This window comes from Podarcis tiliguerta (assembly GCF_965153285.1).
Source record: "Podarcis tiliguerta genome assembly, chromosome: 3".
Classification (NCBI taxonomy): Eukaryota; Metazoa; Chordata; class Lepidosauria; order Squamata; family Lacertidae; genus Podarcis; species Podarcis tiliguerta.
Genome location: NC_139536.1, coordinates 35,984,104 through 36,005,920, shown reverse-complemented (window position 1 = coordinate 36,005,920; position 21,817 = coordinate 35,984,104). Strand labels below are relative to the sequence as shown.

Here is a 21,817-nt window from a genome sequence, read left to right as displayed (position 1 = left end):
CAGCTCTGGATCTACTTGTACTTGTCCTCCGCTCTTCCTCAGTAGCATGTTGGACACCTTCCGACCTGAGGGGCTCATCTTCCAGCGTCATAACTTTTATATGCCTGTTGTCTTTGTCCATGGAGTTTTCTTGGCAGGTATACTGGAGTGGCTTGCCGGTTCCTGCTCCAGGTGGATCACGTTTGGTCAAAACTCTCCACTATGACCTGTCCATCTTGGGTGGCCCTGCACGGCATAGCTCATAGCTTCTCTGAGTTATTCAAGCCTCTTCGCCACGACAAGGCAGTGATCCATGAAGGGGCGCTATTGCCATACCCTCCAACATTTCTTCATATGACTGGGTTGCCATCCACTCTGGGCAGCTTCCAACATATGTAAAAACATAATAAAACATTAAACATTTAAAAACTTCCCTATACAGGGCTGCCTTCAGATGTCTTCTAAAGTAACTTGTATAGTTACTTATCTCCTTGGCTCAGGGGCCACATAACTCCATACCCTCCAACATTTCTCTGGTGAAAATAGGAATGTTCTAAGGAAAAGCAGTAAATTCCAAATCAGAAACTGGGATGGCTTCTGTAAATCCAGGACTGTCCCTGGAAAATAGGGACACTTGGAGGGTCTGTGCTGCCTACAGGCAACTAACTCTATAACCAAGCCCTAAGTGTGTGCGTATATAAAAGAGTCATGTATAACTGATAACTCATTTCCCCATTTCTCCCTGCCTCCACGTTCCTCCTCTTCCTTTGTTTTCTCTGTGCCATTTTTTTACATTGTAAGCTCCGCAAGGCAGGGGCCTCTCCTCTGTCCTCCTCTTCAATGCACATTCACGGTGTTATAAAAATAAAAGAAGTATTGAACCTTCCAAATTGGTGCCTGTCCAGTTTTTAAACATGTTTCTCACTTGCCAATGCCTAAGAGGGGATAGCATATTGGGGGATGCCCAGAGCAAAATATGCAATATATTCCCTCCTTCTCAAAGATCCTTTCCACATGTGGAATGTAAAGGTACACTTTCTCCTTCAACAGGCATGCAAATCTTCTGGGCTCTCTGGCATTGTACTGAAACAATGACATTCTCTGAACTGCACTAAGCTATTGTTGCTGCTGGCTAAAAAGGATCAAAGAAGGTGTGTGGGCAGGAAATCTGAAGTGGGTGGCATTGCGACCTCTTATCAGTTTGCTTTTATGGAATCCTTTAAAGTCCTAGGTGAGGTTTAGCTCTCTGGGTACCTGCTGCATGGTTAGCATAACCAGAAATACATCTACAAATGCATTTTTAAAAGATGCTGCTGAAACATCTGTACTGAACAAGAGCAACTGAAATGTCACCTTCTTGAAATAATCTGCCAGGAATTTTAGATTTTGCAGAGGTTATCCATTTATAGTGCCAGCCTTATGAATCCCCAGGTTGCAAGTTTACCAGCTACACTTGACTGACACACTTTAACAAAGTATAACCTATATTTGTTGTGGGTTCAGTTCAGGCTTTGTGCAACAATAATTGTAGAAAGGGGTCAACTTTTACTTCATTCTCTGTTATTATCAATAACCCTATACTTCTGCTAATGCATACATATAGCCCAAGGAAATGTAAACATCTCTTGTTACAAAATCTAGATCTTGAGATTTCAGTAGTTCACAATACGACATTTTTCCATCTCCTCTTGGATATCAAGGGGGGAAATCAGTGTTTCTAATTAGTTGCAGGTCCCTTCTGGAGTCTGTCCAGAAGAGCCAATCCCTTAGTTGACACTTAACCTCTAATATTAGTTTTAAGATTCAACTTTTTTCCCTCCTAATCCTTGTGAATGAAGGCTGGTATAAGTTACCCCAAAAAACCCCATTCTTCTGGAATAGCTAAGAATGGTTACTGAAAATAGTATTGATTTATTGCTAGATAACAAATTATGTTTATTTTTAGCACAAGCAACCGGTAGCCCATTTGCTCATTATTGTTCCAGTTTTTTTTTGCTGTTGCACGTAAGAGATATATCTGTGTTTTGTTGTGCATGCTGGGTCTTCCTTTTGTGTACCCTGCTCTGGGATTGTTAGAACGAAGAGTGGGCAATAAATAGTTGAAATAAATGTCAGTTTTTCAGTGTTCATCTTGGGAATCAGAAATTCCGAACAGAACTGTGCTTCTTGGTATAATTAGAATTATCCATATGTAGCAGTTAGCAATGCATATTTAAATGTGAACTTGGCTTACCAGCTGGCTAGCTCCTTTGCATATGCATGCCAGATTATTTAAATTTCTCACTATTTGAATGAGATCATTAAAGTTACACTTCTGCTAGACATTGTTCTTCTGCTCAAAATCTAGCTTATTTGTCAAAAAGCAGTCATTTGAACTATATACAGAGAGGTATAGAAAGCTTAGAAATTCTGTAGTCCCTGTCCAGAGTGACTGCGTATGATATGTGTGGCTGTCTTCTCCAGTTTCGCAGGAGAGAAGTGGATAATTCTTTAGTGACGAAACTGGAATATGGATCCTTCTTCCTTCTACTCCCTGGGAGGTTTGAGCTACTCCTGCCACAGAGTTGTTGTTTAGTTGTTTAGTCGTGTCCGACTCTTGTAACCCCATGGATAGCAAGTTGGGGATGGCATTCTTCAGGTGTCTTGCATCTCCTCTTAATAACGGGAAATGATCTAGCAACTATTCACAGCACAGAACTTGATTTTCCCTCATTGCAGAAGGTCCCATGTTCAATCCCCAACAGCTCCAGTTAAGGCTGGGAATGTCCTCTGTCTGAAATCCTGTAGAGCTGCTGCTGGCCTGTGCAGACTGTACTAAGCTAAATGGGCTGATAGTACTGACTGGGTATAAATACAGATACACTATTGGCAAAACCTATTGGTGTTTCGCAGGACCTAGCAGAGTAAACGCAGAATCCACAGAAGCAATTGGCAACTTGGCTGCAGACAGGATAGACGAAGCAGGAACTAGGAACTTATAGTTAGGTGTTTATTATATACAGTGGACTATTTACAGGAACAGAACACGGATCTTTAGCTAGCTTTCTCATACACGGCCCACAACTCCTACACTGACACAGAACAACTGAACTCCTGAACTACCAGTCAGTAGACCATTAATTTTCACTCCCTTGGTAGAACTTGACCAGTCAGGGAGCTGTCTCCATGCCTCGGTTATCTCCAGGCAGACTTACTCCTTCAGATTGCCTTCTGGCTGTCTGCCAAACCTTAATTGACTCTGTGTGAGTAGCTGCACATACACAGTTTCCCAACATACACCTGTGGCTTGCTAGCAATATCATTGCATATCTTGGAAAAGGTAGCCAAATTCCAGGAACACGTTAGTTTTTTCTCTGCTTGTACAATCCTTATCTGTTTAGGAATATGGGCTTGCACCGAATGCATATGCAGTCAGTCTGAGAGAAGGGGCACCTAAGCCGGCATATTCAGAACTCTGTTTTGGAGAGAAATACATACAATCTGATTTAGTACTGCTGTTGACTTGGGCACAGTGACACTTGCTATAGCTGCCTCAGTGACTGAGACGACCAAGATAGGACAATGTCGGAGTTATGTTGTGTCAGTGTCTCAGGATTTATCCTCTGATCACAACCTGTAGATGTTAGCTATCAATAGGCTCATACTTTGTGGGTTAAAATTCTCTTCTTGCTCCAGAGTGCCTGACATAGTGAGCAGTACAGCCTGGGTAGATGTCAAGCTCAGGTTCTTGTAACCCCTGCCACCACAGGGTCCACCATCATTGACTGAGAGGTCCCCATTGCAGAAGCTTCTGCTGTTGTGTCTTGGTGCCCTTGGTGAGCACTTGGCCCAAGCGTGTCATCATTCTCTTTCCGTACCCCACTCCCTGGCTTGAAGTTGAAACAAACGCCTTTGGTGACAGCAGCATAAGTTCTGTTTGAGTTGGCTGTTGAGTTAATCTATGATAAACCTCTTTTGGAGGAAGCAGGACATTTGGCTGGAGCAGGTCAGTAAACTGCCATTCTCTCTCACCATCACAGGCCCGATTCCCCTTGGTGTCTGATCACACCACCACCACCACCTCTTCCCTATACATTTATATGTGCATGCAAACTGAGATCTGCCAAATGCTCAATATTAGAAGGGAGTATGGGAATATTAATTTGGTGCCTGGGTTCATCCAGTTAAAGGAAATATGCTAAAAGAAACACGACTCCAAAACAGAACCAAGGCATGAAATACAGCTGTGCATCAACAGATTAACTAATCACACTAATTCTGGAAGAATCTGGAGGTGGGGAGGGGAAACGAGATGCAAGCAAAATAATGCTCCCAAGTGTCTCATAGCTCTAGGCTGAGGCATGGGAACAAAAATAATCGAAAGGTAAATCCACCCAACTTTAGCTGTTATGTTTGGTGTTCTATATATGATGCAATTTGCTAAATCTACGGGGGAAAGATTTGCATAGCTAATATCCCTAGTGTATAGCCTCCTAATTTCCTGTTTTCCTAGTTTAATCTTTTATTTCCAATTGTCCCCCCTTCCCCACAATCTGGTCCCATCTCTGACTGGTGGAACTGCGGCTATGCTTTTTTTGTAAGTATATTTTGCAAGCCACGAGTCTAGCCACCACAATATCTCCCAACTACTCTGAAATAAAGGTTGAGAAAACACTTTTCTTTGAAATCTAATAGAGTGCCAGCAACTACAAGTGAAGCAAATGTGTCTTGTTTTCCATTATCTGGCTAGAAAGGTGATGATCTTCTTCCCTTGAATTTTGGACTTGTGTGGCTCCCAATTGAACTGCAGCAGCTAGAGAAATTTGAGATCTTCCAATCCTTGTTTAATGGCAACTAAGGACTCATTCCATGATACTAAATGTGTTTCTGTTAATGTTTGTGAACTAATAGTTTTATAGGTCTGTCCTGGTTACTGTCAAGGTTTGTGGCATGACTTGATGCTCTTCTGATTCATTGGTCACCTCATGAGAACAAGAGCACTTCCCGAATTTGTTTCAGTTACTACCAGCTTGATTGAAATTACACCCCAATGGAGAGAAACCTTAATGCTCAGATTTCAATATTGGTTCCATAACTGCTTTCAGTTGAATAATGGGTTGGTTAGAGGAACAAGAACCATAACACGCCCTGCAACTGTCTCATTCTCAAAAGGTCTGCTGTGGCCAGTCAATATTTTATGTGGCCTGAATCTTGACAGCAGATTGAGCAAGAAAGGCAAGAAAGATGCAGGGTGAGTCCAGTTCAGCAATAGAGCCCCCATCTTCTTCCCACCTTAAAGACTGCAACTTGATCATCGTAAGGTGGTAGCAAACCTATGAAAAAAGAAGTGGAAACCCAACTTAACATCGCCGTAACCTCCTGAATTCAGCCCCGTAGCTGAATGATGATGTCATAATCCAGTCATCCAATAAGTTGATACTTTCCACCAGAATTGCAGTTTTTATTTCTGCAAGTGCTTCAAAGTTAGATGAAAACTACACAAGTTAATGATTAGAATAACAGTTGACAGTACAGTATTTTGAATTTTGAAATTTAGGAGAAATCCTCACTGGCAACTTGAAGAAGTTCTTTATTCTGTCATTGCCGGCTGAGCTCTGTTTGCCTTAAAGTAGTTGCCCTGCTGTTCCTTTCTTTATATGTGTTTTGCAGGGTGTGAGTAAGGGATCTCTGCATTCTTACCACAAGATGGAGCTCCAGGAACTAGGTTTTTCAAACAGATAAGGACACTTAATGGATTTTCCATTGACTGTTTTTATATATTCAGTGGTCCAAACTGTGGAAGTATTCTAATGAAGGATTCTTTCAGAATGCCTAAGACCACCGAAGTTGTTGTTTGGTGGTTGCAAAAGGTCACTAAGCTTTTTAGGGAACATGGTTGTCTGTCTTGCTCAGTAGCACATAGTGTTTCCACTGAAATGACTTTATTTCAGAAACCAACCAAAACATTTGTGGACCTTGCTTTGATTATGGCTTGGTGTGCGTGCGCAGTATTAAAACATAGTTTAAAAGAACCTACGTTCTTTTTCTCCAAACAAACCATGAATGGTAACCCAAGAACAAACTGTAGTTTCTACTCATGATTTGTTTGGAGAGAAACAAACCATTAGCCAAGGTTTGCAATTAAGAATAAACCAGGTTCTGGCTTCCTCCTGGCTTGTTTTGATTCTAAGTGTGTTAGGAGCAGGGAAGAAGCAACTCTCTGGAAAAGAAACAAACCCTTCTGCATCGTTCTTGGGGAATGGGTAGGGGATTCATAGAATCATGCAACTTACTTTGACCTCCCTGCATACAATGTATCAATAAATTTTAAAATCCATTCTTCGATACTGAACAGTGTTGGGTTTTTTTAAAGTTTTTAAATGAGCCAAGTGTGCTTCATGTGGCTGTCACTCAGGCTGCCATCTAAAGTCAAATGATTATTACAGTCAAGAAATGTACATTTGATGCTTGCTTCAGATCTTTGTTGAGTGGGGTAATTTATCCAGAGATTAATTGCACTTAATTATATTGTCAAAATGAGTTAGTTGTGTGTGCCGTGCTCAATTTGAACGAATTTGTACTTGTCTCATCTATTTGATGGCATTGCATTGTGATGGCATCCCACTGCTACTCACACAGCGTCTTTTATTTTTGCTTGCATAGTTTCATTTTGCTGTATTTGCTCATCTTCGCGAAATACACATTCAAAACATCTTCTGTTATTCAGTATCGCAAGGGAGCATTGTGATGCCTGAAACCAGTGTGACTGGGTCTCATTTCTGCTTACATGAGCAGATGCTATATATTTCAGGCTGGTTAGAATTCCCCACTCACCCCTTATTTACTTTTCCTTCAGTCAGGACACATTCTGAGCCCTCATTTTGGAAATCCACAAATTGAGTCAGGAAGTTTAAAAGCATCATAAACTGGTTTGAGTAAAAGGATTGAATAAACAGAAGACAGAACTTCTAACCTGACATTTGTTTAGGCTCTCAACAGCTGTTGAACCTTTAACATTTCAAGACTTCCAGAAAACCTTGCTGAATAAGGTCCACCAAGAAACCCTCCTATGTGGGAATGTTACAAACTGAGATGCCCTCTGGGAATGACAGGAAACTGAGTGTTAAAATCTGTTAGATGTTTGCAAACTACACAATGCTCTGTGGAAGGGACAGGGAACCTCTGGCCCTCCAGATGTTGTTGCACTCCAACTAGTCACAACCATCATGGCTAACAAACAGAGATGATGAGAGCTGTTGTTGGCATCCCTCTGTCTTGGGGGACAATAGAGAAGTGCACTTGGGGTGGGGGATGAAGTCCAGCTGTTGGAAGGTTGCAGTGTCTGCTGTGGCTGCAGAGACCAATACGGAAGAGACGTATTTTGCTGCAGCTGGGGCAGATGAAGGTATCCAGTAGTGCTGCTGCAGATGCAGCATAGCGTTTCTTCTCTCTTCACTCTTCCCTGTGGTCATTCCTCCTCTGGTCACTGCTATGAATTCACAACCTGAATGTTGGTCTCCAGGCACTGCAAGGGATTCCCACACGGTGTGGTTCATAGAATCATAGAATCATAGAGTTGGAAGAGACCACAAGGGCCATCGAGTCCAACCCCCTGCCAAGCAGGAAACACCATCAGAGCACTCCTGACATATGGTTGTCAAGCCTCTGCTTAAAGACCTCCAAAGAAGGAGACTCCACCACACTCCTTGGCAGCAAATTCCACTGTCGAACAGCTCTTACTGTCAGGAAGTTCTTCCTAATATTTAGCTGGAATCTTCTTCTGGTTGATGTTGCCAGCTTGCAGACACCTTTGTAACGCACAGTTGGTCTGCACACAAGCCAGATGTTGGAAGCCTGCTCCCCCTCGAGCATGTCCTTGGGGATCCTGCCATCTTCCATTCTGTGGAAATGACCAAGCCAGTGCAGACAGTGCTAAGACAGGAGTGTGAACATGCTGGGAGAGCACATCTCTGTTTGAAACTCTGTCCTGCCATGTGATATACAAAATCTTCGAGTCACAGTGCATGTGGAAGGCTGAGGTTGCATATATCCCATCACTGCATTTGAAGAGGACTGGAAACTACAAGGTATTAGCTGTGTATAAATTTTATAACCAGTGAAGCAGCCTTTCATTGATGGTTGAGTTAACAGATTATCTCTGCCAGTGCCAAATGTATTTAAAATAGATGTTTGTATGTACTTAGAGCAGCATGATTTTTTTTTTTTTAATCTTCCATGCAATGATTTGATTAATTTGTATTTTTTTGTAATCTGCTTATTTCTCCAGAGATACAGTGTGGCTACCATACAGTAGTAAAAACCAGAATAAAACACAGAGTTATATCCAACTTAAGTTATACTTGGAACAGACCCACTGAAATCAGTGGACTTAAGCCATGCCCATTAATTTCAATGGCTCTACCCATGAGTCACACTTAATTTGCTACAAACTCATAATCCCTTTCAAAGCCCAATTTACATTGAAATAAGTTAACAATATCTAACCTGCTTAACGAATGCCAGCAAATTAGGTAAATAGTTTGCACTTTATTAGAAATCTTTCAGGGCCTTCCATAGTTTCACTGACAGTGAGCTTCTGTCAGTAAGGACCCACTTAAGCAATGCTCATCAGATTTGTTGATAATGTGGGATTTATTTATAAATCATTGGAATATAATGAAAATGTATCTCCCTCACTGTCTCTCTCCTCCATTAATATATTTTTATATATACTTCCTGTATGAAGTAGTGTCTATTATATGTTTTGGCTTTTATATATTTCAAATATAAAAGTTTAAAACATTGGATTTTAACATCTGTATAGTGTCTGAAAGCATTATATGAAGTGCACATGTGGTTAAGCCAATAAATTATGGACCCTTTGGGTTTCATTTGTCTGGCTTACTGGAATAGGATGTTTTTATTTAAATCAAATCCCACAAATTAGACATTCTTACAAGAGAACATGTCTGATTATTTTCCTATTACAGTTTGCTAATTACTTTTCCAAAACCTGCCTTGTCGTAGTATATAAAAACTGCTACAAATATGGTATCTAATTCTGGTTAGTAGGTGGACAGACTTGCCGTATGAAGTATTCTTTAAAGAAAAAAAAATGTACAAAAAAATTAAAACTGTCTTTTATAAATTAAGGAGATAATAAGCATTCATTTTATTAAAGGTAGCACTGTATTTTGAAAGAGAAAAACTAGCAAAGCTTATCACTTTGTGCAATGGGTCTCAATTAATGAGATGTCAATAATGCCAACGAGAGAGCAAAAAAGGGAGGAGAACGGGCTACTTACTATGAGTTACTCATTTAGCATGAGGAGTGTTATGCAGATAGTTGCTCAAAATTGCATTCTGCAATGTACATTTGAAATGAATACTTCCGCTTTAGCTCGTATAATAGTTAATGGAAATCTGGTAGACTTTTAAACATTAGAAGGGGATTGCATGCCATTGTTTCCACAAGTGGTGTTCATAGTGGTACTGCATGTTTGAGTAACATCAAAGTGATCCAAGTGTGGTTCCCTGCATATAAAAAATACCTACTTAAAAGTGTCTGGGAGAATGATTTGGATTTATAAAAAAAAATTCGAGTATCACAATTCAAGTAGTCCATAGTAGGTATTAAAAACACCTACCCTGGGTAGAAGACTACTTTCACCAATTCGTTTAAATTAAAATAAATAAATATATCCCTACACTAAAATGATTTCATGCAGTTGCATCCATGTCAGGGCGCTTTAATGAGTAGCAGGGCTGTGTTTTATTCCTAGACAAGCTAAGCCTGCACACAAATTTTGTATATAAATCTACACTTATTGAATTTTAATTCCCGAGTTGGATCTGTGGGTGAAATACAGGTGCCAGCAGGAGCTGTTCTGCCAAGGATTAGATTTAGACCAGGGAGCTTTGCATCGACAAGATAAAGGCTGTAATTACCATTAAAAACTGCACAAATAAAGGCAGTTAATAAACATGTGTGTTGTGTGCAGGCAAGTTGGTTGCATTCCCTTTTATGATTCCCAGAGAGCATATTTGTGATTGAACATAATGGTTTATAATGCCATTGGCTTGTTTGTCACAGAAGGGCAGCCCCCCCCCCATCTTTTCTCCATTAGGTGTCTCAAATAACTGCTGCTTTTTCTCCTGACTTCCCCCTCTGCTTCTGACTTGCGTTAGAAAATATAACACTACGCAGCAAAAAAAGAAGTATGTTCAAATTATTTGGCTTTAATGGTTCTTAATTCCTTAAGTCCTATCTTGAGTGCATCATTGCATTCTTCCATTTTATTAGCATACTCCACTATGTAGAATATGGTGGGTCTTGCTTTTGAGTAAATGTGCATAGGATTGGGCTTCATGCCTAAAATTCCAACTATGCGTGTCCCTATTTATTACATTCACATCCTCCTTTTCAATATGCTCTCAAAAGAAATCATAATAACTTATTGGTAGTGAATGCAGAACAGGGAATCCAAAAAAGATCAAAGAATTAAGCTTGGAGTGGAGGAGGCAGTTCTCAAGTTAGCCACATAGCAAGGTGTTCAGTGCTTGAAAGATCAGAACCAGTATGGTTTGGAAATGGATCAGTATGCCTTGGAAATGCTTTTGACAGTGTTGGTAGAACCTAGCCATCATAACTAGTAGCCATTTGCAGTATAGCCTTTTGCTCTATGAACTTGTCTAATTCATGTTTAAAGTCATACAAGTTGGTGGCCATCACAATCTCTTGTAACTAGCTTCTCTTAGTAGCTTGAAAAATAATTTACTAGAATGCTAAGAGGCTGGCAGCAAGGAAAGGTACTACCTTGTAGAAGGGTACTAATAAATTACGTTCTACCATGCAAACAAGGGATGGAGCAATCTGTGCCTCCATTGCCATCCTGATCACCCCCTGCGCATGTATTGCTACCAGGCAAAGAGTTAAGTACAAGGTTGATATAAGTTTTGATAGTAAGAACAGCAGTAATGGAAGAGAATGAGGGCAGCAAGAGATGAATGCGTATGTTCCGCACTTTGGCATGAAATTTAGAGAATTATGCTTGAGCCTTCATGGATGTCTTTGAGATTTTGGGACCTGGTGTATGCTTATATATGAATACAAATATCTGGAACCAAACGTAAATGTGTGTAATTATATACAAAGAATGTGGGGTTTTTATTCCACCAAATACCCTCCCCACTCTTTCCTGCCAAAAGGAAAATATGGATATGCAGACAAAGTATTCCCCAAACTTTCAATTCAAACTGCTAAAATAAAACTACAAGGGTTGTTAATCCTTCCGCTTGCGGGTATAGACTTGTATCAACAACTGTGGTCAAGAGACATTTCAGCAGCTTTGTGGTAGATTTTGCAAAATTAAGTTCCTGCTGATGGTTTTATGACTTCTTCTTAAGTATCCAGCCTAGACTACTGAAGATGGTTTGGATGGGCCATTAGTTATTTAAAGGATGGTAAATTTTAGTTTTATGGGCGTTTGTTTTAGATGGTACATGAGAAGGCAGCAAAATGTACCAAAATGTGTTCATACCTACCAAACTTATTTAAACATTTATATTTTCTTTACCTTTCTCCTCAGATATAAAAGCTTACATATCAATAATTTAAAATTTAAAAAGACAACCCCTGCCTTCAAGCTCACAGTTTAAAAGCCATTACACAAAAGGAAAAAGGGGGATGGGGAGGTAGGAGCAAAACAAAAAAACCTCTAGTCCATAGAATGTGTCTTAATGTTAGGAATGTCTAACTGGAAAGGTTTGTTCTGTCACCCTGTTTCCTCTACTACCAGGGTTACTAGAGACTGTTAAATAGAGATTAGGCACAAATCTGGCTAGTCACACCTTCAATAGTATAGGTCTCTCTTCAGCCGCCTTCTCCCTTTCCTGATCTTTCCTCATTGCCGATGCAAATGAAAATTTTATTGGTTTCTTCAAGGCTCCTCCTCCTCTTACCAACATGACAAAACTCCAGCTGTTTTCTACTCATTCTTCATCAATACTTCATCAAGCCCTGACCAAGCCTTCACCTATGTCTTGAAGGTGCAAGATTCCCCAATTAGCAGAACCATATGCTGCAAAGTTTTGCTAAGATGTACCCACTCAGATTACAAGTAAGGAATAGCATGTTTGAATACTCTCTCATGTAAAAAGCCTTCTCCATACAGAACACTTGCAAGTGAGGGACACAATTGCTTTTAAAATTCAGCTGTAGTGGAGCAAATGGAGACAAGTTTTTCCTACTGTCTGGTGATGGACAATGGTCTTTTTTATAGTATACTTAAAACCATTATCTTTTTAGGGGCTACCCCACATTTTCTTCAAAAAATTGCTTTGCATAGGTAAATACCACAGAGTGAGCAAGATTTTCAAAAGTAGGGGGTCCATGGCTTGGCTTTTGAAAAATAGGGGGGTCCTTAGTAATTAGCTAATTGGGAACCACTGCTGTACATGGAGGAACACAGTGGCTTGCTTCTGTTTGTACTCAGGCTTCTCCTTTCATGGAGTTATAACCCAATAAGTTCCCAAGCATTGAGGCATAAGCTGCTTCTCCTGCACAGTGTCTCAGCCAGAGGCCTCTCCATCTTCACTAATTTCGTGTGGAGGGGTGTTGGGGTATCTGACTGTCTGTGTAGGCAGGAGCCTGGCAATGGGGAAGGGGTTGTCTTCAACGTCTGGGGCTAGTGATAACCAGTGAACTTGGATGAGGGCCCTGGTGCCATTGTCAGAGGGGCAGGTTAGTATTGGCATTGTTGTGGGTTCACAAAAAGCATATCTTGCTAGAGTGTGATTTTGAAAGGACAGCTCATTTATTACAGAAGATTGAAGGCCTTATGTGATGAAAACAATGTATAATTCTCATAAATCCTGCCAGATGTCAACAAGAAATAATGTGTCAAGCAACAAAGCATTGATGGTTGTTATGAGGGAGGCCAGTATGGGCATTGGCTTAAAGTGGTTGCCAGTGTCATCTTGATTCTAAAAGCAGGAAAAGGGGGCTCATAGTTTACTGTATAGCAAAAATCCAAAATATTTCAGTGAATATCTATCACCTGGTTGGTCTCCTTACATGCTAGTTCCTAATGCTTGGGAGCTGTTGCTCGTTTGGGGAGTTTGATCCCATGATGTAAAGTTGTTTTCTATGTATTAATACACAGGAAAAGGTAAAGGGACCCCTGACCATTAGGTCCAGTCGTGGCCAACTCTGGGGTTGCGGCGCTCTTCTCGCTTTATTGGCCGAGGGAGCCGGCGTACAGCTTCCAGGTCATGTGGCCAGCATGACTAAGCTGCCTCTGGCAAACCAGAGCAGTGCATGGAAACGCCGTTTACCTTCCTGCCGGAGCGGTACCTATTTATCTACTTGCACTTTGATGTGCTTTCAAACTGCTAGGTTGGCAGGAGCTGGGACCGAGCAACGGGAGCTCACCCCGTCGCGGGGATTCTAACCGCCGACCTTCTGATTGGAAAGTCCTAGGCTCTGTGGTTTAACCCACAGCGCCACCCGCGTCCCAGGAAACCCATCACTAAATAATTGGATTTGGTTAACAACATATCTGAGATGCTATTTTCTTTCCTTCCAGAGACCCCAGCTCTCCTTTCCTTCACTGAAGCAGAAATGGGAAGAATATCGGCTCCAGTGTTTGGAATATCTCCATGAAACACCCCCTCTTATGGCAGGTAAGGCTGCCCAGCACAAATGGCACTCCCAAAGAGCATCCTAACTGCATACTGCTACAGTTCTTATAGGACATAATGTGTTTTCCATCATCTCCCCTTTCCTATTAGTTTCTGCAACCTGGTCTGCAGTGTCCTGAAGGGCCAAGTTCCTAACGATGGAAGGAAATGAATTTTGCTAAGTTATAGAGTGTGAGCTTCACCCAGCTAGAAGAGAAGGATTGTAGCTTAGTGGTAGAGCTTGCTTTGCATACAAAAGGTTCCATCCCTGTTCAGCTGGTGGTGGAATAGATGTCTTTCTGAAACCTTGGAGACTCACTGTTGGTCTAAATGAACAGTACTGAGCTACATGGGTCAATAGTCTGATTAAAATTAGGGGATATTGTGTGGGATGTGGGAAGGAGTCAGAAACAAAAACAATAGTGGGCATCAAGTGTACACACCCCCGTCCCATATTTGATAGACTAATTGTGGAGTGGCTCCACCTAGGCATGTGCTTGTAACTTTTGCTGCTGGGTGCTCCAGTGCAGTGTGTGCCATAATTATTATGGGGGTGCCGGTCCATGTACAAGGGAGGAATTCCCCTACCTCACATTACAATATTCAGTAAGCTGTCCCCCCTTTTTGCTATCTGCATTCAGAAGGGAAATGGTTGTGTTTTAAGACAACATTATATATATATATTTTAAAAACACACATATTGGTATTGTATTAATTAAAGGCATTTAGGGTAGCTTACATTAAAAGTTTAAACATATATATTACTGTAAGTATACAGTATCAGTGCATCATAGTGGTAGGAGTAATTTAGTCAGCTAAAATTACTTGGTAAAACAAATATGTATTAACAGGCTTTCTAAAACTGGACTTGGCAGGTGTCTATCAGAAAAGGGTTCCAGATTGGGACACTCTTGCTGAATATGTACCTGTTCCACTATAATAACCTTGATGAAATAAGGCAGATGGAAGAAGGCTGTATTGGATTGTTTTAAATGTGTGTATGCCCATATCAGGAGGAGGCAGCCTAAGATCCAAATTATGCAAGATTTATTGTATGTTTTTTTAAATTTTATTTTACAAATTATTTTCATCATGCCCTTGCTTTATCACTTACATATCACAAAATGTTGGGTTGTTTTGACTGTATGACAGTATCAAAACCTGTACCAACCAACTGAATGAAAACACAGCCTACTGTAGCAAGTTCAGGTTTCTGGTCATTTGGTTCCTAGTAATTTGAAAAAGAAAGCCTGCAGCATTAAAATGTTCTGGTCCCAACCCACTGGAATGGATAAGACTCGATCTGTACCCCCCCCCCCCATATATAACAAAGCATTAGATTTTTCCATTGCTTCTTCTTAGAATTGCCCTGTAACATTAGAGAATGACACTCGCTGGTAGCAATAATAGTAAGAAGGTATTAATCTCTCTTTGCTCTGCTAGGCAGCCAACACTACACTCCTAGGCTGATGCTTTAATAAATCTGAAACTGAGCCTTTAGCGTGTTGAATAAGCTATAATGCTGATTGGTGGGCTTTTGTGTGAGTATTTCAGCAATGTGTCAGTGTGTATAGTGTGGAATTAAGAGCATGACAGCAGATCATTTGTACTGAGAAAAATACATAAGGTATGTTGAGTTACTGAACTAGCAAATGCAATGCCAGAGACATGTGTTGCAAACCAGACAAAGCAGGATATCTGGTACCAGGATAATACCTTCAATGGCAGCTGCTCCTCTTCCATAGGCTACAGTGATAATCTTAACAATTCAAGACCAAGTTGCTGGTCAGCTGAGACAGGTGAAGAACCACTGAAGTCATACCTAGCCATTTAGCAAGTAGAATTGGAGCTGATGGTGAAGCACAATCACCTTATGCCAGGGATTCAATGAGGAAAGCGACAAGGACCCAAGAAACAAACTGAGGACACATGACACAGCTGCTTTGCTGAAGCTAAGTAGATTTGGGTCTGGTCAGTATCTGGATGGGAGACCACCTAGGAACCCCATGAGTTTCAAGATAGAAAATAAAGGGGATAGAAGTATATTGAATTAATAAACAGAATGGCAAGAACTTCACTAACAAATGCTGTGAATTGTTTGTGCAGTCTGTATTGAGTCATGCTATTAACTTACAGTTGTAGCTGTCTAGCAGCTTGAAGTAAATTGTAAAGATAGAATGGTTATTTTCCCTACCTCCTTCCCCCCCAATGTTTGTGTCTATGTGTTGTGGGGTGTTATTAGGGAACGGGCTGTCATTATTACAACACTTGGTTCTGGATTGGGTTTCTGTTCAGTCTTAGTTGCTGAACAGGGCTGTAGAAGCATTGCGGCTGACTTGTGTAAGACACAAATAATGGATTTAGATCTTTTTTTGGGGGGTGGGGGTGGGGGGTACCTATCTAATATTAAATCCTCCCAACCTGGACTCTTGCAATGCAACCTCATAAAGCTGCTTCTTCATTTTCTTCCAATTTCTCTCCAAATATTCTCTATCTGTAGAAGGCAAGTTCTGCAACAGGACATTTGATGAATATGCATGCTGGCCAGATGGTCTGCCTGGCACCTACGTGAACATGAGCTGCCCTTGGTATCTTCCATCACCTAGCCCGGGTAAGTATGTTTTCCTATCTTTGAAGAACATCCAGTATACACAATTTCTCTCCCACCAGCCTGCTAATTTTATTTATATGTTTGTTGCGTGTATATTCTGCCACTCCTTTAAGGAACTCAAGGTGGAAGACATGATTCTCACTTCCCATCTTATCCTCAAAAACAGGTAGGTTGGGCCAAGAGAGAGCCAAAGGTCACCCGCTGAGCCTCATGGTCAAGGGGAGGCTTGAATATTGCACTTCTTGGTTGTGGTTCGACACTCTTAGCTACTAACGTGCAAAATTTGCTAAAGGCAAGCTCAAGTTCATCTGGAACTCTGCATGTGCCCAGAAGCTATGTCTGACTTCTCTCTGAACAATGAGTGCAAGCATCACTGTGGTATAACAGTAAAAGCATGTGCAGTGTAAAGCCAACTTGATCATGGAAATATAAGTGGCAAGCAATAGGGCCTTGCAAGCCAGAAACATGAGCAGGTCTGCATGAACCTAATTAATCACACCCACACTCACACACAACAACTCCTTTTTGTAGTTACCACTTAGGTGCTGGGTCATGTAGGGTGGGAAATACGTTGGGACTTGGTGTTACTTGAGCAAAGAGGTAATTGACGTATGGACTGGTTCAGGACTGTCGGTTTTAATTCCAAAGATCCCTTCAGTATAAATGTGGGGTGGGGTGGGCGCTATGCTGAGTATCGGTGGGAAAGAAATTTCTTTCTTGAAGTCCTTTTTTCTGACATACCTCTCTCTCTCTCTTGCATGAGTATTCATATTGTATTATGTTTGGTTGCTAGCGACTGTTATCTTAGGGTCATCTGAAAATTGAATTTACAAGCTCTTTATTGGTTTCTCAATCATTAATAAACATATACATTATTTACAGCTACTTAAAAATTTGCTTGTATTAATGTGCAAAATTGTTGACTTCCCAATTAATTGATATAAGAGCCCATCAAACATTCTATAACTCCTTTCAATAATTCTTTCCCCCCTTTATCTAATAACCTACATGCAGGATTAAATGCCTTCCCTTCAGCAAACCTATTTATTTTCCAACTTAGGACTCGGTGGCAGTCATTTGGCTGCTAACAGCACTAAAAATCATCACTGCAGGAGAGAGCCAAGATTTACCATAATCCTGTACCTCAATAAATTACCAGAATGTGCTGCATCTTTCATGTACTTTTGCAAATAAGCAAAAGCTGAATTATCCTGGGGTAGAATACAATTTTCACTTAAAACACATTAACATTTGGATCTCTTCAGAAATTTTCATTAAAGGATTGCAAACCACTTTGGAAACAAATTAAGCTTTATAATCCTCTCATTCCTGTTGCTATAGTATATCCTCATTTTTCTTTGTTGTCCCAATAGACTTGATGATGGGCTGTGGTAATCCTTGGTCTCCTCCATTATAAATGGATGTGTAGTATTGTGAGTGTGTGTGTGTGCAGTTAATCTCGTCATACTTTTACTTTAAAGTGAATTACAGTACTACAATGCAGTCTATGTGGGGCTGCCCTTGGGTTTATAAACACCAGCAGGTGCAGAATGCTGATCAGGGGCATCTTGCTGACAACAAGTGAGACTATTGTTGAAACATCTGCACCAGCTGCCCATCCACTACCAAGTCAGGTTCAAGTGTTTTAATTTACAAAGCCCTGAACAACATAGGTAGAGGGTACCTCAGGGACTGCTTGAACCCTTATATTCCAGCCCAGCCACTGAGATAATCTGCAGCGGCATTGATGATCATTCCCCAAGTTGGCGAGACTCATTTGATAACTACAAGAACCCAAGTCTTTTGTGTCACTGGCTCTGTATTAGGAGAGGGGTAGTACATCTGGTGGGAGAAACGTCACATTCCTTCTGGGGTAGCTTGTCCACCTTTGATCTCCACCCTGTACTCAGCTCCCAAGTGTGGCTCCTAGAAGCTATCAGCATTCAACAGTGGCCACCCCCTAGGAAACTGCTTTAACTGGCCAGCTAAACCAGGTGAGTCTAACTGATAGGTCTCAAATCCTCAGTGAGTTAGGGACTTTCCCTGCATGTGAACACATGCTCTTGTGGATTGAGCGGACGAGACCAATTGTGTGTCAAGGCCCCCAAGCCAGCCCCCATTAGAATAAAAATTCACACTGACACAGATTTTTGGTTTAAGGTTAATGGGCAAAAATTTAGGCCACAACTTTATTGATTACAGCAAATGTGAGCGGTATTGGCTTAGGTATTGGCAAAGGACTATATTGGACTCCTGCCCCCTTTGCAGGAAGTCAGTAATGGTAAACCACTAAAAGAGGAAGCTACATCGGGGGAACCCGCCTGTAGCTCTCCTTGGTGTTCCCAGAGGCCTGGCATGGCCCTAGCCCCTCAAGTGGACTTCGGACAGGATCCAGGCCCCGGGTTCCTTCAACAGAATACCCTTGGTCAATGGAGGGGCAGGTGATGGCCGACCTCCCCTCCCCCACAAGTCAATGAGCCAGTGCCTAACCGCCGAACCTTACAAAGTTGTGACGATTGCTAAGAGGTAGGCGAAAACCAAGTGGCCAGGGCCAATCTGCCAAATGGAAAAATTCCTACCTGGCCCCCGTTCCAAGAGAGAAGTGAGGGGCAGATGGGACTCGCCAACCTAGAAAGGTAGCCCATCTAGGAGAAGGAAAACTCTGATCCTAAACCTATGCTGCCTTGCATAATAGCTTTGGGAAAAGAAAAGGTTAAGGAGTAAACCCTAGAATCATAGAATCATAGAATGATAGAGTTGGAAGAGACCACAAGGGCCATCGAGTCCAACCCCCTGCCAAGCAGGAAACACCATCAGAGCACTCCTGACATATGGTTGTCAAGCCTCTGCTTAAAGACCTCCAAAGAAGGAGACTCCACCACACTCCTTGGCAGCAAATTCCACTGTCGAACAGCTTTTACTGTCAGGAAGTTCTTCCTAATGTTTAGGTGGAATCTTCTTTCTTGTAGTTTGGATCCATTGCTCCGTGTCCGCTTCTCTGGGGCAGCAGAAAACAACCTTTCTCCCTCCTCTATGTGACATCCTTTTATATATTTGAACATGGCTATCATATCACCCCTTAACCTCCTCTTCTCCAGGCTAAACATGCCCAGCTTCCTTAGCCGTTCCTCATAAGGCATCGTTTCCAGGCCTTTGACCATTTTGGTTGCCCTCCTCTGGACACGTTCCAGTTTGTCAGTGTCCTTCTTGAACTGTGGTGCCCAGAACTGGACACAGTACTCCAGGTGACCAGTTCTTTGGACCCTGCACAAATCCAGAGTGTATTCCCTAAGACAGTTGGGTGGCACCTTGCATGCCTGCTTCCGCCAACTCCTGCAGCCAAGCTGGTGCCCAACACATTGCTTTCCTTTCCTTTGGACCGCGCCACTGAGGCCAAGAGTCTTGTCATCTGAGCAGCCCAGGATCTCCATACCCACTGCCCATGCTTGTACCCTAGAGAGGTCACTTTGATGCTGCTAATTGCAGCGGTTTGACTTCACCCCTGAAGGCACACTCCATTGTCCCCTGAGACAGACGAATGTCAACAAGGGATTCAGCAGGCACCTTCTATCCCAACTTTTCAAGGCCTGCTGAAAACTTGTGTATCCCGTCAGACTTATACAAACAATTAAGAATATATCTTTCCATAATAGTTAATTTATTTCTGATTTTAACTTTTTATATAGTTTTATTGTATAGCTTTATGTGTAATTATTGTAAATGCTCTGGTTTTTAAAATAAATAAATAAATAACAGTATATGAATATTGTTATAAATAAAAAAATGAATAAACTTAACTTCCCAAAACCTCACCACAGCAGCAATGTGATGGGTCTTCCTCCTTGGGCCTTCATTATGTACTAAAACCTAATCAGCATATGGGAAAAAATCTTTTTGAGTTTCCTTTGCTAATCTGGACATTAAATCCTTTTCCAGAAATAATGTAACTAGATAAACTATTTTAGGTTTTTCATTAAGTGAGGGTGCATAATGGATTCCCTTTTAGACAGAACTCTTACTAAAACTGTTGTAAATAAGAATTTGTTTAAGTTAGCAAAAGTCAGGCCATTTCACGTAGCCCAAGATGGCAGCAGCTGCATAATTCTAAAGCCACCTACTTCTCTTATTTCTGCCTTTATGCAGAATAATAGTGCAAAGAGAGAGCTAATGGTTCTGCCACTCCTTAAAATTTTATTAATTAATTAATTAATACCCTGCCTTTTTTCCTGACAAGGATTCAAGGCAGCTTATAGCTAAAAACTGTAGAGTCTTCTCTTCAAGTATTTTGGCCAATTAGAGCTGGCCAAAAATGAATACATGTACAAAAGCTTCATAGCTGAACTTCTGTCAAGTATCAAGATTATTGGCATCTTAACCGGTAATTTTATGAGGGCAAGCAGACCTAGGAAGACTTGAACTCGGAAAATGTGTAACAAACCATTAATTGCCTATGTGTAACAAAGGCTTCAAAAATAAATTTACCATGCTGCATACTTTGTTAGTACTGGCTACTTTTGTCGACTTTGGCTCCCAGCACCTGAGTTTTCCTTTGTCAAGTGGAGCCCAACTAAGGCTGTCAATTTGGCCAAAGAAGCTGTGGTCAAAATTAGTCAGGTGTCTCACAGTTCTTTAAGGGGTGAAAGTCATGAACTATTTCGTGTTGTATTCATCAGCTTTCATTGTCCATGCAGATGAAGAGGTTTCTAGCTCTCTCAGATTAGAGTTTAGTTACAGCTATCACTATTGGTAATCATGCAATACGATCACTTGCTTTTAAAAAGAAGAGAAAAGAAGAGAAATCTGTGTAGTTATTACTGGCGGTTAATTTAGTGGGCCTAGACATCTGGCAGCATGGCCCACTGGTGAGCGCTTGGCTTTAGAGAGTTTTACGATGTGGACATTTACCTTATTTGCACTGCCCATATTCATATTTGCTGTGGACGAGAACATTTGCGCTCTTTCTCCTGAATCACAGATTTTGTTCACCCTCAATGTACTTCACACTCCAAGATAGAAACTACAGGACACCCCTGCCTCCCCTCCCGCCCCCCAAAATGAGCTTTTCTGGTAGATGACACATCAGAAACTCTAGGAAGAGGACAGTGAGATGAAAATTTATTTTTCCGTATTGTAGCCAAGTGAGTGTCGTTTGCTTTTTCATCTCTTCAGGGGCTTGGTTTTTGCAGGCTTTTGTTCTCCCTACAACCCCCTTTTGTCCTTAAATAATAGCTGCCTTGCTCTCCTGCTCCTTTTTTAAAAAATGAAGATCTCTATGAAGCCTATAAACAGCTTTTAATTTCTTAGAGATAACGTCCAACCTTATGAATATCCAGGATACTTTCATTTCTGCTCTTCCTCGAGTGAGTAGGAAGAATACTCAGGGGCTCACTTTTTCAGGTCTTTTTAGGTGGGGGATTTTTCCTGAGCTAAATGTAAAAAACTTGCTCAGTGGTAAATTTACGTTCCTTTTTTCAACCATGCTGAGGCAATTTCTAGCATTCAGTGGAATCACTGCAACTGCAAAGCAGCATAAGAATATCGTGTCCTCAGGAAAATAGAGCTTTCTCT

At 41.2% G+C, this 21,817-nt stretch overlaps 1 protein-coding gene across 1 annotated transcript in view; it reads left to right on the top strand.

The window, feature by feature from the left end:
- Window positions 1–21,817, top strand: part of GLP1R (glucagon like peptide 1 receptor) — a 97,287-nt gene that overhangs the window by 26,454 nt on the left and 49,016 nt on the right. The window contains exons 2-3 of the mRNA XM_083434516.1: window positions 13,545–13,641; window positions 16,139–16,249. Coding sequence (XP_083290642.1) covers window positions 13,545–13,641; window positions 16,139–16,249 — 208 coding nt within the window. The remainder of the gene's footprint in view (window positions 1–13,544; window positions 13,642–16,138; window positions 16,250–21,817) is intronic.